Here is a 14,939-nt window from a genome sequence, read left to right on the forward strand (position 1 = left end):
CCTATTTAGTGCTAAGTAGGGGTGTTTTCAGTTTTTGTTGATTAATTTAAAATAGGCAAGGGGAGAGTTAATTCTATCTTCACAGGTTTGTGATAGTAAGTTAGCTGGTCAGGATGTTCTGAGCCAATTAAGAAAGCCAGGTGTTCTTAGATACTGATTTGTAGACCTTCAAGGTCAAGACTGGTCCTTGCCAAGATCTGAGGCAGATATGTCTTTTCTGACTGCTTTTGCCTCAGTGGGCTCAGAATGTCCTTATGGACTTGTCAATGAACTTTCTAGTTATCAACAAATATGAATACTTCATATTCAAAGAACAGAAAAGGAAGATTGTATATAAAAGAAGGAATCTACCAAGTACAGCTTTCATTTATTTATTTATTTGTTTGTTTTTAAGCCTTGCCTTCCGTCTTGGAGTCAATATTGTGTATTGGCTCCAAGGTGGAAGAGTGGTAAGGGCTAGGCAGTGGGAGTCAAGTGACTTGCCCAGGGTCACACAGCTGGGAAGTGTCTGAGGCCAGATTGAAACCTAGGACCTCCAGTCTCTGGGTCTGGCTCTCAATCCACTGAGTCACCCAGCTGCCCCCAAGCTTTTATTTTTTATATAGAAATATATCAACTTTAAACTGGTAGTTTTCTTTGTATCCTTCTGAACTTCCTTCTCTTCTCTTCCGTGTACTTTTATGTATTTTGTAACAACACTTTTCTTTGGATCACTATGACTATACCCCACCCTTACTTATATGCTCCTCACTTCCCCACTACTCCATGGTAGCAAATAAGCATAGGAATTGAAAACAAATTTGGTTCTTATTGGTTGTATCAAAAAATAAATATCTCATTCTTTACCTATAAACTAGTCAATTATGCCTCCACCAAGAGGTGGGAAGTATACTTCATTTTCAGTGTTCTAGAATCTTGATTACGTAAATTGATCACAAGTTTTTCAGTTTGTTTCTTTACAACACTGTAGTCATTTTATACATTGTTCCCCTGCTTCTTTTTGTTTTGTAATGAATCAGTTCATAAACTCCTTCTAGATCTCTCTAAATTAGTGATGGGCAAACTTTTTAAAGAGGGGGCCAAAGGAAAGGAAATGCTCATCTATCAGTATGTTTCTTTTTTTTTTTTTTTTTTTTTTTTTTTTAATAAACCCTTGTACTTCGGTATATTGTCTCATAGGTGGAAGATTGGTAAGGGTGGGCAATGGGGTCAAGTGACTTGCCCAGGGTCACACAGCTGGGAAGTGGCTGAGGCCGGGTTTGAACCTAGGACCTCCTGTCCCTAGGCCTGACTCTCACTCCACTGAGCTACCCAGCTGCCCCTATCAGTATGTTTCTAAGGCAACTCTTTCAAAGTTTCATTGTATTGTATCCTACTCATTGTATTCAGCAGATTAGGAATAATGTTGTGTGGCTGGATAGAACATTTCAGGGGCCTGGCATCTGGCCCGCGGGCTGTAGTTTGCCCATCACTGTCCTAGACTGTAAATTCCATGAGGTCAAGGATTGTGCTTTATCTAAACTAATGTCTTCCAGAGCATACAGCTTGAACGTTTTCTAGTAGAAGTTATAAAGTATGATTCGTGGTTTTTTTTTTTTTTTTAAATGCTGCTTTAGAATTGTGATTCCAAAGAAGTTGGGACATTATTGGAGTCAGAAGAAAAAAATGGAATTCGCCTGGCATGTTGGGGATCCAAGAGGACCAGAGGATCAAAAAGATGTAGGAAGCTAAAGGCATCTGTAAAGTCAAGTTGTTCATGTAAACACAGCAATTCAGTTCATCCTACTTCATGCATGGATATAGCAGCAGAACAAAATGTAGTAGGGAATAAAAAAGAAAAGCTCAAAGAGGTATGTCTTCAATGGAATCTCATAACATTTCATAAGCATTTGTGTTTCATTGGCATGGGATTCAGTTAGAGGAAAATTTACTGAAGGCTTTCCTTTAGATCATTTTGGTTGGTATTAGTTGTAATATTTCAACTGTGAAATGTATTTTGGTAAATTGAGCAAATATTGTCAGAACTAGTTGATTGTAATATCTATAAATGTCCTCATAATCTCAGCTATGTCAAGAAAGAACCATTTATCACTGTTTTAAAGAACACATATGGTAATATACAATCTTAATAAACAGGATAGGCTTTTCATTTGCTTAAAGGCAACTTTGAAGAATTTAGGACTATTATATTTCAGCTTATTAGACTAGAAAAGTTCACTGTTCCGTAAAGTATAATAATATATTATAGTTTCATCTCTTTGGGAATATATCAAAACTGTCCATTGCTAGAAGTAACTCATTTGCATGGTAAACTAAATGCCAAAGTGGTATTGTCTGGAAATATAGTATAACATAGATAATGCTTATTTGTGGTTTTCTAAATAAGCATGCTTCCATCCTAACCCTGTAGATTTGAAGACCAACCTGAGACATGGGTTTGCCATGTTTCTGGCTTACAGTGGGCAAATTCCTTTACCTCTTCAAACTTTAGAGTTTCCTGTTTTGTAAGACGAGGATAGTAATGATTACCTTACCTAACTTATTAAAATAAAATAATATTTTAAAAATTGTTATAAATATTTTTTAAACTATAGAATGTCATATGAATATAAATAAATTGTTAATAAACCTGTTATTGTAGTGGAAAATAGAATTCCTTAAACTAGAGGTCTGATAAAATGAGCGAGAACTCCAAATAACCATTATGTAGAATAGCTTTAGCCACCATATTGGATTTAGCTACTAAACTCACTGTTAGTTTCTCTTAAAAATACAGGTGGAAGAAGTGGAGTAGATGGAATATTACTGTTTTGTTTTGTTTTGTTTTGTTTTTGAGGCAGAAACTATTACTAGTGACATTTAATTCTAAATATAAAATTAGGTTAATTATCTTTCCCTATGAACACTCCATTATCTTCCTTTCCTTTTCCCCCAAAACATTAATTACTCATATGGTTGAGGAGATTACTCATATAATTGTGTTAAGATCCATTTTCTAACCAATAAGCAGACATAGGATATGAACTTGAAGTTCTTAAAAGAAGAAAAACAAATTGCCTCTAAGTATGTAAAGTATTCAGCTTCTCTTATTAAATAAATGTAAATTAAAACAACTTTTGAGGTAGAAATGACTATTTAAAGACAGGCACACTATTAACAGTGCCAGTAGAACTATAAATTAATTCCATCCTTTTAGAAAGCTATATGGAATCACATACTAATTATAAAAATATGTATACCTTTTGACCCAATAGTACCAGTACTGTGCAACTACAGAACCCAGCAGGAGGACATCTGAATTAAGTGGGGTGTAGATTGGGTAATAACACTCCCTACCTTAAGTACTGCATGTACTTCAGGGGCCTTTTAGTACCAAAAATGGTACCACTACTTCAGTTTCAGATGAACACTGGCTAAATAAAACTTCTTTGCTCAGGTCAACATTAGTAATAAGTTACAGACTAATTTTGCCTGCTTTGTATCTTTCCATTAACTTTTTTTTTTTTTTTTTGGGTTTTTTTTTTTTTTAAACCCTTGTACTTCGGTGTATTGTCTCATAGGTGGAAGATTGGTAAGGGTAGGCAATGGGGGTCAAGTGACTTGCCCAGGGTCACACAGCTGGGAAGTGGCTGAGGCCGGGTTTGAACCTAGGACCTCCTGTCTCTAGGCCTGACTCTCACTCCACTGAGCTACCCAGCTGCCCCTTTCCATTAACTTTTGATTCAATCTACGATTCTTTGAAGATTTTAATGTTCCAGTATTTGTGACCACATAATCAAAGGGAGAAATTTTGAGTTAAAAAGGTGAAGTTTTTGGGTGGGATGCAACTTGACATTGTTAAAAGCATTGATTAGTTTCTTAATTCAATACACAAGTTTCTCTTATTAAATTCTGGGGCTAACTCAGATATATAGATTGCTAACTCAGTGGGCTGGTTGTCCAGATACTTGTAATAGGGCAACAAGCATCTTTCATCAATTTAATCTTTATAGTATGGAATGCCAGTGGATTTCACAGAAAGATTAGGTTCCATAAGGATATGGGGTTTTATGTAGTCTATATACCACCTGCAAGTAAGACCACCTACAATTCATTTAATAACATTTTTTAACATGATCTTTATTTCCCATTATACTTACCCCTTTCTCCCTTTCCCCCACTATTTGAATCTGACATGATATACAAGATTTCATATTCTTAGTCTCATACTTGTGCAAAGAAATGATGGAAGAATATTTGCATATTTCTTCTTTGGGGTTAAGTTTGGTTATAATTACAAGGCATGTTGTTTTTATTTTTACCCTTATTGTAGTAGTACATATTGTTTTTCTGGTTTTCCTTACTCTTCCTTGCATTAGTTTGTATAATTCTCCCCATGTTTCTTTGTATTCCCCATTTTCATTGTTCCTTACAGTGCAATAATGGTCCATTAATTATACCAGTTTAGCTATATACCCTTATTGACTGGAATTTACCTTGTTTCTAGTTCTTTTTTTTTAACTCTAAAAAGTGTACAGATGGCATTAGCATATTAATTTTCACAACCCCTCCCCATCCCCACCCATATGTCAGGTGGATATTTTATTGGGAATTTTTGAAAGAATGTGAACAGATCTTGTAAGGGTGAGAAGGCTTGTAATCTATACCTGTAGAAGGAATCTCTTTGTCAACGAGATCATAGATTTGTCAAAGTATTAGTTCTTGGATATATAAAAAGATCAGAGGAAGCCTGATTATCAGAGATAATCCCCTGTGGAAAAATTTGTTTAAAACATAGACAAGAGTTGCATAAGGTGAGAAGGTTGGAATAGGTTATGATCTGTACTGTCAGAGGGAAGCCTCATGTTCTTACTCTTTCTCTCTTTCCCAATAAGTTAGTAGTTGACATACTAGGACTATTATAAATTCTCTCATTTTTAAGAAGGATGGTGAAGGATTTGGAAATTTAATCTCATACAAGGAATATTTGAAGGCCTGGTTAGCCTAAAGAAGACAAAGGATAATTGTCTATGAATGATTATGTTTATGAGGGGATAGATTTCTAGAATCAGTGTTGGAAATAATATGATGCCACATTTGCTTATAGTTAAGAAAGACATTTTTAATGACTAGAACCATTCATAAAAAGGAATATAATCACTCATATTAAGAATAGAGCTTTAACCTTTGCAAAGCAATGTGCATCCCATTTGATCTTTACAACAGTCTTGAGGTAATTTCTACTAGTATTATGCCCTTCCCTTAACCCCCATCAGATGAAGAAACTAAGATTCAGAAAAATTGTCATGCTCATGATCACACAAGTAAAAAGCGTTTAGAGAATTTGAATCTTTAGCTATCTTCACACCATTCTTAGAACTCTTACCTTCCATCTTAGAATCAATACTGTATATTGGTTCTAAAGCATAAGAATCATAAGGACTAGACAATAGGGGTTAAGTGACCTTCCCAGGATCACACAGCTGGGAAGTGACTTGAGGCTAGTTTTGAATTCAGGACCTCCTATCTCCTAGGTCTGGCTCTCTGTCTGTTAAGTCACCTAATTGCCCCCAGTACTTTTTATACATGATTTTGTTGCTTCCTCAGTGTTTTCCTGGTGGTAGAGGCTCAGAAGCAGATAACCAGTGTCTACAGTAAAGTGTCTCTTTGCTCTGATACTATAGAAGAGGGGTCTGTATTGGATAGGAAGTGGGACTAGATTCTTTGAGATTTCTTTTAATTTTAAGAAAATGTAAAAGGAGTGAGACTTACTGCTGGCTTGTTGGATATTTAGAACCACACATAGAGCTTTCAAAAGTCACTTAGTGTATCATGTTTTGTCAGTTGCTCCAACAGTGTGACCATGGAGATTTAATAGAACTAGTTCTTCCACATCTAAGCAAGCTTGTAACTGTCTATGAATTTCTTCTTATGAAGGTGAGTATTCTCATTGTATATAAAGTATATTCCATATGACTGCTTTGGATGAGGATATTTAATTATTTAGAAAGTTGAATTTCATTTTCATTTAAAATGAATTAGGCTCTTTAGAATTTTCTGTACAAAAGATTTATATGTAAATATTAATCAGATCCCTTTTGGACATATGATAGAAGGTGCTGGTTGTACTCATTGTTGATTACAGTGATAGATACTGAAAGATATAGTAGGTAGAGTGCTAGATTTGGAGTTGAGAGTACTTGGGTTCAAATCCTACTTCAGATACTTCCTAGCAGTGTGACTCTGGGCAGCAATGAGTCATGAAACATTTATTCAGTACTTATTTGGCTATGCAACATGCCAAGCACTGGAAATACAAGAAAGGCAAAAACCAAAACCTCAAACTGATTCATGGAATCCCTGTTCCTAATGGGAGTACATTTTCTGGTGGGGGGAGACAACATATAAATATTGATTTACACACAAGACAGATATGGAAGATGTGGAAGTAATCTGAAAGGGGAAGACATGAGCAATTTTGGGAGATAGATGGACCAGGAAAAGGCTCCTTCAGGAGGTGAGATTTGAGCTGAGCCTTGAAGAGAGCCAGGGAAATTGAGAGGCAGTTGTAAGAAGATAGATCATTCTAGGCATGAGAAACAACCAGTACAAAGGCACAGAGCCTAGAAACAAGTGTTGTATTTAAGGAACTGTCAGTAGGCTGGAGTTGCTAAATTGTGGAGTATATGGAGTGGAGGAAGGTATAAGAATGCTGGAAAAGTAGGAAAGGGGCTAGGTTATGAAGAACTTTAAATGCCAAACAAGATTTTGTATTTGATCATGGAGGTAATGGGAGGCACTGGAGCCCAGTGAGCCAGGGACATGGCATGATTTAGATAAAATTACCTTGGCAGCTGAATAGAGGATAGATGGGGTTAGGGAGAGATCTGAGGGTGGGAGAATAATTAGAAGGTAGCAGTTCAGTTGAGAAGTAAAGAGGATCAGAACTAGGATGGTGGATATGTGAGTGGTGAGAAAGGGTAGTGTATTTAAAGAGGTGAAGGTAGAACAGACAAGATCTGTCAATGTCAAAATTGGGTAATTAGGATAATTGAAATATTAAGAATGACTCAAATTTTTTGAGCCTGGGTGAGTGGAGGGATATTAGGGAAGTTTAGAAGGGGAACAGTTTTGGGATGGGCTAGGGTAGGAGTTGATGGGTTATAGAGAGGAGGAGAAGGAGGAGGAGTTTTGTTTTGGAGAGTTGAGTTTGGGATGAGATGAGACAGTCAGTGAATCCATAGGAACTGAAGAGATCACCAAATGAAGTAATACAAGGGAGAAAAGAAGCAGGCCTAGGCCAGAGTCCTATGGGACACTGGTGGGTAAGTGGGCATGATCACACAGCTAGTATATGTCTAAGGCTGGATTTGAACTCAAATCTTCCTGACTCCAGCTCCAGTGCATTATCCACTGTGCCACCAACTGCCTTCAATCAGGATCATTAGATATTTGGAAACTTGGACGAGGAATGGTTGAAGGACCTAGGCATATTGTACTCAAAGAATCGGCATGGGGGAGGGAAGAGGTAGCATATTTGAAGATCTGGCATAAAGAAAGAAGAGTACATTTATAGGTTTTGGGAGCAGAACTAAAACTTATAGATAGATGTCAGACAAGAACAGATTTTTGCTCAAAATAAAGGAGGAATCTTTTAATGTTCATTATAGCTACTTTTGCAATGGCATGGAAGGAACACTGGATTCAGCTGTGCTTGAATCCTGGACCTATTGTTACCCACCTGTGTGACCTTAGATAATTCACTGAAACTTTCTGGGCTTAAGTTTGCTTATCTTTACAATAATAGATGATTTCTAAGTTACTTTCAGCTTTAAATCTTATGAATGAAGTGCTTTTTGAGGTATTGAATTGCCTGTCACTGGAATCTTTCCCCATTCCCTCTTAAGTTATGCCAAAGAAGAGAGATTATTCTTGAATAGCCTGAGAAGTTAGTGTAGATAACCTTGAAGGTTCCTGAACCTCCAATAGAAGATTTTATGATGACTAATTTATACTAATTAAAAATAAAATGCTTAGCATATTATGAACTTGTTGATGGTGAAGAGACCTTCATTTAAAAAAAAAAGAACTATTATCTTCATATCAGATGACTGACAATAAAATCTGTTTTCTTCCTTTTGGCAAAGGGTGGACTATAAATGAAATGAAGCACTTGTAGTCTGAAATCACCAATTAGTTGATTTAGATTGCTTAACTATATACTTCTTTGGTACAAAGAAAAATTCTTTGGATAAGAATGGGGTTTAGGACTTCAATGGAAAGTAGCAGTCTCAGTATATCATTTATTTAAATAAAAACTATTGATTGTATTTTAAATACTTATTGTCTCATCTATTAGATTTTTTTCTTCTTCACTAAAGGTTGAAAAGAGTCACCTAGCAAAACCTTTTTTCCCAGATGTATATAAGGAATTTGAAGAGTTGCATAAGATGGTTAAGAAAATGTGTCAAGATTACTTCAGTAGTTCTGTTCTGAGTTCTCAGAAATCCTTGGAAATAAAAAATAATGAGGTAATGGGCATAGGAAAAGAGTTTGTATTTTTAAGCATACTTTTAAAATGTCTTTTTGCAAACGAACATAGGCAATAATGTGTTTTTATTACTAATATCTTACCTACTTTTTTTGTAGTCTGCTTTTGGGATATCTTTATTTTGGATAAACTGAGGACCATTTCATAATCTGATGCTAATTTTTCATGCTTTTGTTTCTTAATCTCCTTTGTGTTCCTGACATTCTAGCCAAACTTTGCCTAATGAACATGATCTAGGCTTTCCTGCATCCCTGCTTTTGTGCATGCTATTCCTCATGCCTTCCTCTTTCCTATTAAATTCCCATCCATCCATCAGTCAGTCAGCATTTAATATCTTTTAAAGTCTAGTATTAATGCCACTTCCTCCATGATTAGCTTGGTCCACTCCTGTTGATATTTGCTTCTCTCCTTAGATCTAACATGACACTTTGTCATAATTTTGTCAGATTTTGTTGGGCATTATAATAATCAGTGTGTTTGTCTTCTATATATACTATAAAATTATAGGAATCAAATCTCATGTGAGCTCTGCATCTCCCTTACTGCTGACTATAAAGGCCTTCATAGTTTCAGTTTAACTGAATTGATGATTAGATATATATGGTATTTATCTTGGCTATGCATTTGCATCCATATTGTTTATCATTAAATGTTATTGAGTAGATAGGAAGATAAGCTGATATATTCTTTACCTATGTGATTATAAAGATTTTTGGAGAGCATCTAATGGCTGACTTGTTAAATATCTCCTTAAAATTTACTAGATGCTGCTCTTAATATGTTTTTTAAAAGTTAAATAATATACATTAAATAATTATGAAAACTGCACTGTCCAAAAACAAGGTGGTTTTTAGCATACTGGAATAAAATGCTGGACCTACAAATATCTATTGGTGGTAAAAATTAGAACTTACACCACAATAAATTAAACTGAATCCTTAACAAGCTCTTTTGATTCAAATTGGATTCTAATGTGATTTTTGTTTTGTTTTACTTTAAATTACAAAATATGGACTTCATCCTTTTCACATGCCAAAATTTTTCTTTCTCTAATGCTATATACATCCATCTAAATCCATCTCTTATAGGTAGCCCATCAGTGATGTAGCCTCTATGGAGAAATGACATTGCATCAGTTTTTAAGGGGACACTGTCAAGGTTGGTAGGCTCAAAACTTGCCTGAACCCTTTCCCCCCCCCTTCCTCTATTTTCTTTGGTTTATGTTTAAAATATCTATGTTGTCTCCTGTCCCCTTCCCTTTTCATCCTCTGGGTGTGAGTATGACCCTGGGGAAAAAGCACTTAGTAGTTCAGTATGCATGAATGTTTTTAAGGAAATAAACCAATGACTCTGCCCAGTAGGAGGAGTTATCAGTATGGAGGCAGCTTGAGGGGAAGAACCTGAGGATTTAAGCTCTGGATTGGCTCTGACTTGCTAGCTGTTTGACCTTGAGCAAATTAAAAAATTTTTTAAAATGTCTTTGAGAGTCAGCTTCCTCATCTGTAAACATCTTTGTCCTACCTCTGTTGTAAGGAGAACTAGAACACATTTTAAAAATGTGATCTAATATCAAAAAGAAATTGGCCTCAGTAGTAAGTCAGTTTCATGATGGGCTTTCAGGCCATGTGGAAGAGAACGATAAAATTTTAAGAAAACCTTTGCAGTGTCCTCTTCTAAACTTTGCTAACACCACAACTTTAATTTCTGGGAATAATCTTTTTTGCTACTAGTACTCATTCTAACAGTCTTTGTTCCCACCTGATTATATAATGACTAAATTAATAGAGATACTTTGGGCACTAAACTGGGCGTAGTCATCTAGTTATTATTTATTTGCCATTGATAACGGTTATTGTTAAATTTCTTGAATGCATGTTTTTTTTTGTTTTTTTGTTTTTTTTGTTTTTGGTGTCTAAATTCTAGGTTGCTGAGTCATTGGGAATTACAGAAGAGCTTCTACAGAAGAAAGGAAAGAATAGTATTTTGCCTCAAACTATACTCAGTGCAGCTGAAGTGGGGCTAAGTGAAATTACTGGACAGAAAAGAGAAAAAGAGGTGAGTGTGATGAAAAAGTTTTGTAGTGCTAATGAAGGGCTGCTACTTATGATCCCCCTCAATTTCCTTCCTTTAGAGGTTACTTTGTATATTTTTGTTATTTCATTTTCTATTAGCATGTTGTGTTCCCCCTCTCTCCCAAAGGTCCTTGAAGGCAGAAATTGTGAGGTTTTTTTTTTTGTTTTTTTTTTTGGTATTTGAATCCATATAACCTGTCACATAGTAGGTCGGTGATGGCAAACCTATGACGTGCATGTCAGCACTGACGCGTAGCCATTTTTGATGACACACGGCCTCATACAGAGAAGTATGGGGCCACATGCTGAGGATGTAGTATAGTGTAGTGTAGACACTTTGTGCACTATAGATGACAATTCTACCTATATTAATTTACCTATTTTGGTTTATTAAATACAATTATACATTTTTGTTACTTAAACTATAAATATTGCAAAATTATGGGTTTTTTTCTCAGAGACACATCACCCAAGTTATACTCAGTTTTTTGGCAAATTTTGACACACCATGCTCAAAAGGTTGCCCATCACTGTAGTAGGTGCTTAATTGGTGGTTGTTGAATTGAATTGAAAAAAAAAATCATTTGGAGTTAGAAGACCTGGCTTTGAATCCCAGCTCTGTTAACTTTTCAGCTTTGTGACTTGAGAATGTTACTTGACTTCTCTGGTTCAGATTTTCTTATAAAATTGGGTTAAGTTATTCAATTTATAAATAACCATTAAACATTTATTTATTAAATGCCTTCTATGTGCCAGACACTGTGCCAAAGACCTGGGGATACAGAAAGAGGCAAAAGATAGTCCTTATTCTAAAGGAGCTTACAATCTAATGGATATTAATAGAATGAATTTATTCATTTAAAAGTGTTGGATGCTCAAAAGATCAAGCTCAAGGGAATCAGTGAAAAAAAATTGAAGGAAAGTTGCCTAACATTACCAGATTACAAACTGTATTACAAAGTGGAAATCAATAAAACAGTCTGTTACTAAGAAATAGAGTGATGGATCAATGGACTAGATTAGACACATAAGAAACAGTAGTAAATGGCTATGTTTGATAAACCCAGATATCCAAGCTTTGGGGGCAAGAATGCACCATCTGACAAAAATTGCTAGGGAAACTGGAGAGTAATTTCACAGAAACTAGACATAGATGAACATCTTGTACCGTATAGCAAAATATGGTCAAAATGAATGTGATTTAAACATAAATGGTGATAAAAATAAATTAAGGGAACATGGAAAAGTTTATCTGTCAGATCTATGGATAAAGGAAGAATTTATGATCACAAAGAAGAGGATCATGGGAAGTAAAATGGATAATTTTGATTAAATAAAATTTAAAAGATTTTTATTACAAATAGAACCAATGCAGCCAAAATTAGAAGGAAAACAGGAGACTGGGAAAAATTTTTGCAGCACATTTCTCTGGTAAAAGTCTCATTTCTCAAATATATAGGGAACTGAGCCAAATTTATAAAAATAAGAGCCATTCTCCAATTGATAAATGGTCGTAGTATCTGAGTAGGCAATCTTCAAGAAGATGAAATCAAAGCTATAAATTGTCACATTAAAAAATGCTCAAAATCACCATTAATTAGAGCAGTGATTCCCAAAGTGGGTGCCACCACCCCCTGATGGGTGCTGCAGTGATCTAGGGGGGCAGTGATTGCCACAGGTGCATTTATCTTTCCTATTCATTGCTATTAAAATTAAAAAAAAATTAATTTCTAGGGGCGCTAAATAATTTTTTTCTGGAAAGGGGGCGGTAGGCCAAAAAAGTTTGGGAACCACTGGATTAGAGAAATGCAAATTAAAATAACTGAGAATACCACCTTAGATTTATCAGAAATGACATAAGTTCTAGGGCCATAGTGACAAATCTATGGCACATGTACCTTTATCCACCAGAGTTTGTTACTAGAAAGGCAAAGGAACTCTCAGGCTGAGCTGCTCTCCTCCCCCTTTCCACCATGCCTGAGGACATTTTTTCATTTTACCTACCCCTCTGCCCAGCAGCCCAATGGGAGCGCTTTATCCCTCTCCTCTCTGGGATAAGGTGGGGGTAGGGGGGGCAGTACAGCACAGCATGAGGTCTCTAGGTGTGGTTAGGACATGGCACTTGGTCTCTAAAAGGTTCACCATTACTGTTCTAGGGGATATGGGAAAATAGGTACACTAATGAACTATTGGTAGAGTTGTGAACTGATTGAACCATTTTGGAGAACAATTTGGAATTATGCTCAAAGGCTGTATAAAACTCTGCATATTCTTTGATCCAGCAGTATCACTATTAAGCTGTATCCTAAAGAGAAAAAAAATGTGAAAAGGGACTTTGTATAGAAAACTATTTATAGCAACTCTTTTTGGTGGCAAAGAATTGGAAATTGAGGGGATGGTCATCAATTGGAGAATGGCTATATGTGATTACACAAAACCAGTGTGTGTAAGAGGTAGGACTTAATATCTGACTTTTTGACTCCTGGGGCTAGCTCTCTGTCTATTATATGAGGAGTTACCTCTCTAGGTAACACATTAAGTTGGAAACTAATAGATAACATAGTAAATGTATAGAATGTTATGCTTAATAATTTTAATAAATTATTTTAAAAGAGAAAAAAGCCATTTTAATTGAATTATGTCCCATTAGTTATAAATATCGTAGTTCAGATACATTCTATTATATATGTGTTACTGCATGCTTAGCCATTCATTTGAATTAAATTAAATATTTATTAGGGGTAAAAAAGAAAAGAATGCCCCCCCCCAAGCCTCAGTCTCTGTGCTTAAAGTGTTTACATATGGGATAAAACATTTACATAGTTAAGTACAAAATAATTTGAAGCAGGCAGGATATTATTTTTTTTAAACATTTATTAATATTCATTTTTAACATGGTTACATGATTCATGCTCCTACTTTCCCCTTTACCCCCTGCTCTCCCACCCATGGCTGATGCACATTTCCACTGGTTTTAACATGTATCATTGATCAAGATCTATTTCCAAATTGTTGATAGTTGCACTGGTATGGTAATTTTGAGTCTACATCCCCAATCATGTCCACCTCAACCCATGCATTCAAGCAGTTTTTCTTATGTTTCCTCTCCTTCAGTCCTTCCTCTGAATGTGAGTAGCTTTCTTTCCCATAAATCCCTCAGAACTGTCCTGTGTCATTGCTTTCTGCTGGTACAGAAGTCCATTACATTCGATTTTACCATAGTATATCAGTCTCTGTGTACAATGTTATTCTGGCTCTGCTCCTTTCACTCTGCATCAGTTCCTGGAGGTCTCTCCAGTTCACATGGAATTCCTCCAGTTTGTTATTCCTTTTAACACAATAGTATTCCATCACCAGCATATATCACAGTTTGTTCAGCCATTCCCCAATTGAAGGACATACCCTCCTTTTCCAGTTCTTTGCCACCACAAAAAGTGCAGCTATAAATATTTTCGTACAAGTCCAGGCAGGATATTATACAGATCAGCTAAGTGGCCTCTGACTATATATACATATAAACACATATGCCTATATTTTATATATGTGTATAAAAGAAGCTAATGATTCTAAGTGGGGAGGAAATACTTTACAGGCATGTGGGATAGCCTGGGCAAAAGGCTGAGTTCAGGAACAAGAAATAAGCCATTCTGGCTGGAATATAGGGGGGAAGAAACCTAAAGCTTAAAAATAAGGAGCCAGACTGAAGGTCTTTAAATGTCAAATAGAGGAGTTTGCATTTTATTCTATAAGCTAGAGGAACTACTTTGCATTTTTGAGTAGAGGAATGATATTAGACTTTTTGATGTTTCCCTTTCCTACTTTGTAGGATTATTATGTGGAAATTATAAATCTTAAAAAAGCATTTTAGGGGGTAGCTGAATGGCTCAGTGGATTGAGAGCCAGGTCCAGAGATGGGAGGTCCTGGGTTCAAATGTGGCCTTAGACACTTCCTAGCTGTGTGACCCAGGGCAAATCACTTGACACCCCCATTGCCTACCCTTACTGCTCTTCTGCCCTAGAACCAATATACAGTATTGATTCTAAGATGGAAGGTAAAGGTTTAAAAAAAAAAGCATTGCAGAAATACAATTAGCTATTACTGGGCTAGGGTTGGTAACTCTAATTTAAAAAAACTTTGAATTGTTGTAGTTGTTTTTTTTTTGTTTGTTTGTTTGTTTGTTTTTTTTTTCAGTTCCGAATGCTACCATTTATTTATTTATCTGTCCATTCATTCATTTATTTATTTTTTTAGTTATTTATTTTTTTTAACATTTATTAATATTCATTTTTAACATGGTTACATGATTCATGCTCCACCTTTCCCCTTCAACCCCCCC

General features: G+C 35.7%; 1 protein-coding gene across 1 annotated transcript in view; it reads left to right on the forward strand.

The window, feature by feature from the left end:
* Positions 1-14,939, forward strand: part of ZNF839 (zinc finger protein 839) — a gene marked incomplete at its 5' end in the record, with an annotated part of 41,093 nt that overhangs the window by 16,430 nt on the left and 9,724 nt on the right. Inside the window, 4 exon segments of the mRNA XM_044659905.1 lie at positions 1,617-1,850; positions 5,824-5,916; positions 8,361-8,510; positions 10,454-10,585. Of these exon segments, the coding sequence (XP_044515840.1) occupies positions 1,617-1,850; positions 5,824-5,916; positions 8,361-8,510; positions 10,454-10,585 (609 nt within the window).

The sequence above is a fragment of the Gracilinanus agilis genome, chromosome 2, assembly GCF_016433145.1.
Source record: "Gracilinanus agilis isolate LMUSP501 chromosome 2, AgileGrace, whole genome shotgun sequence".
NCBI lineage: Eukaryota > Metazoa > Chordata > Mammalia > Didelphimorphia > Didelphidae > Gracilinanus > Gracilinanus agilis.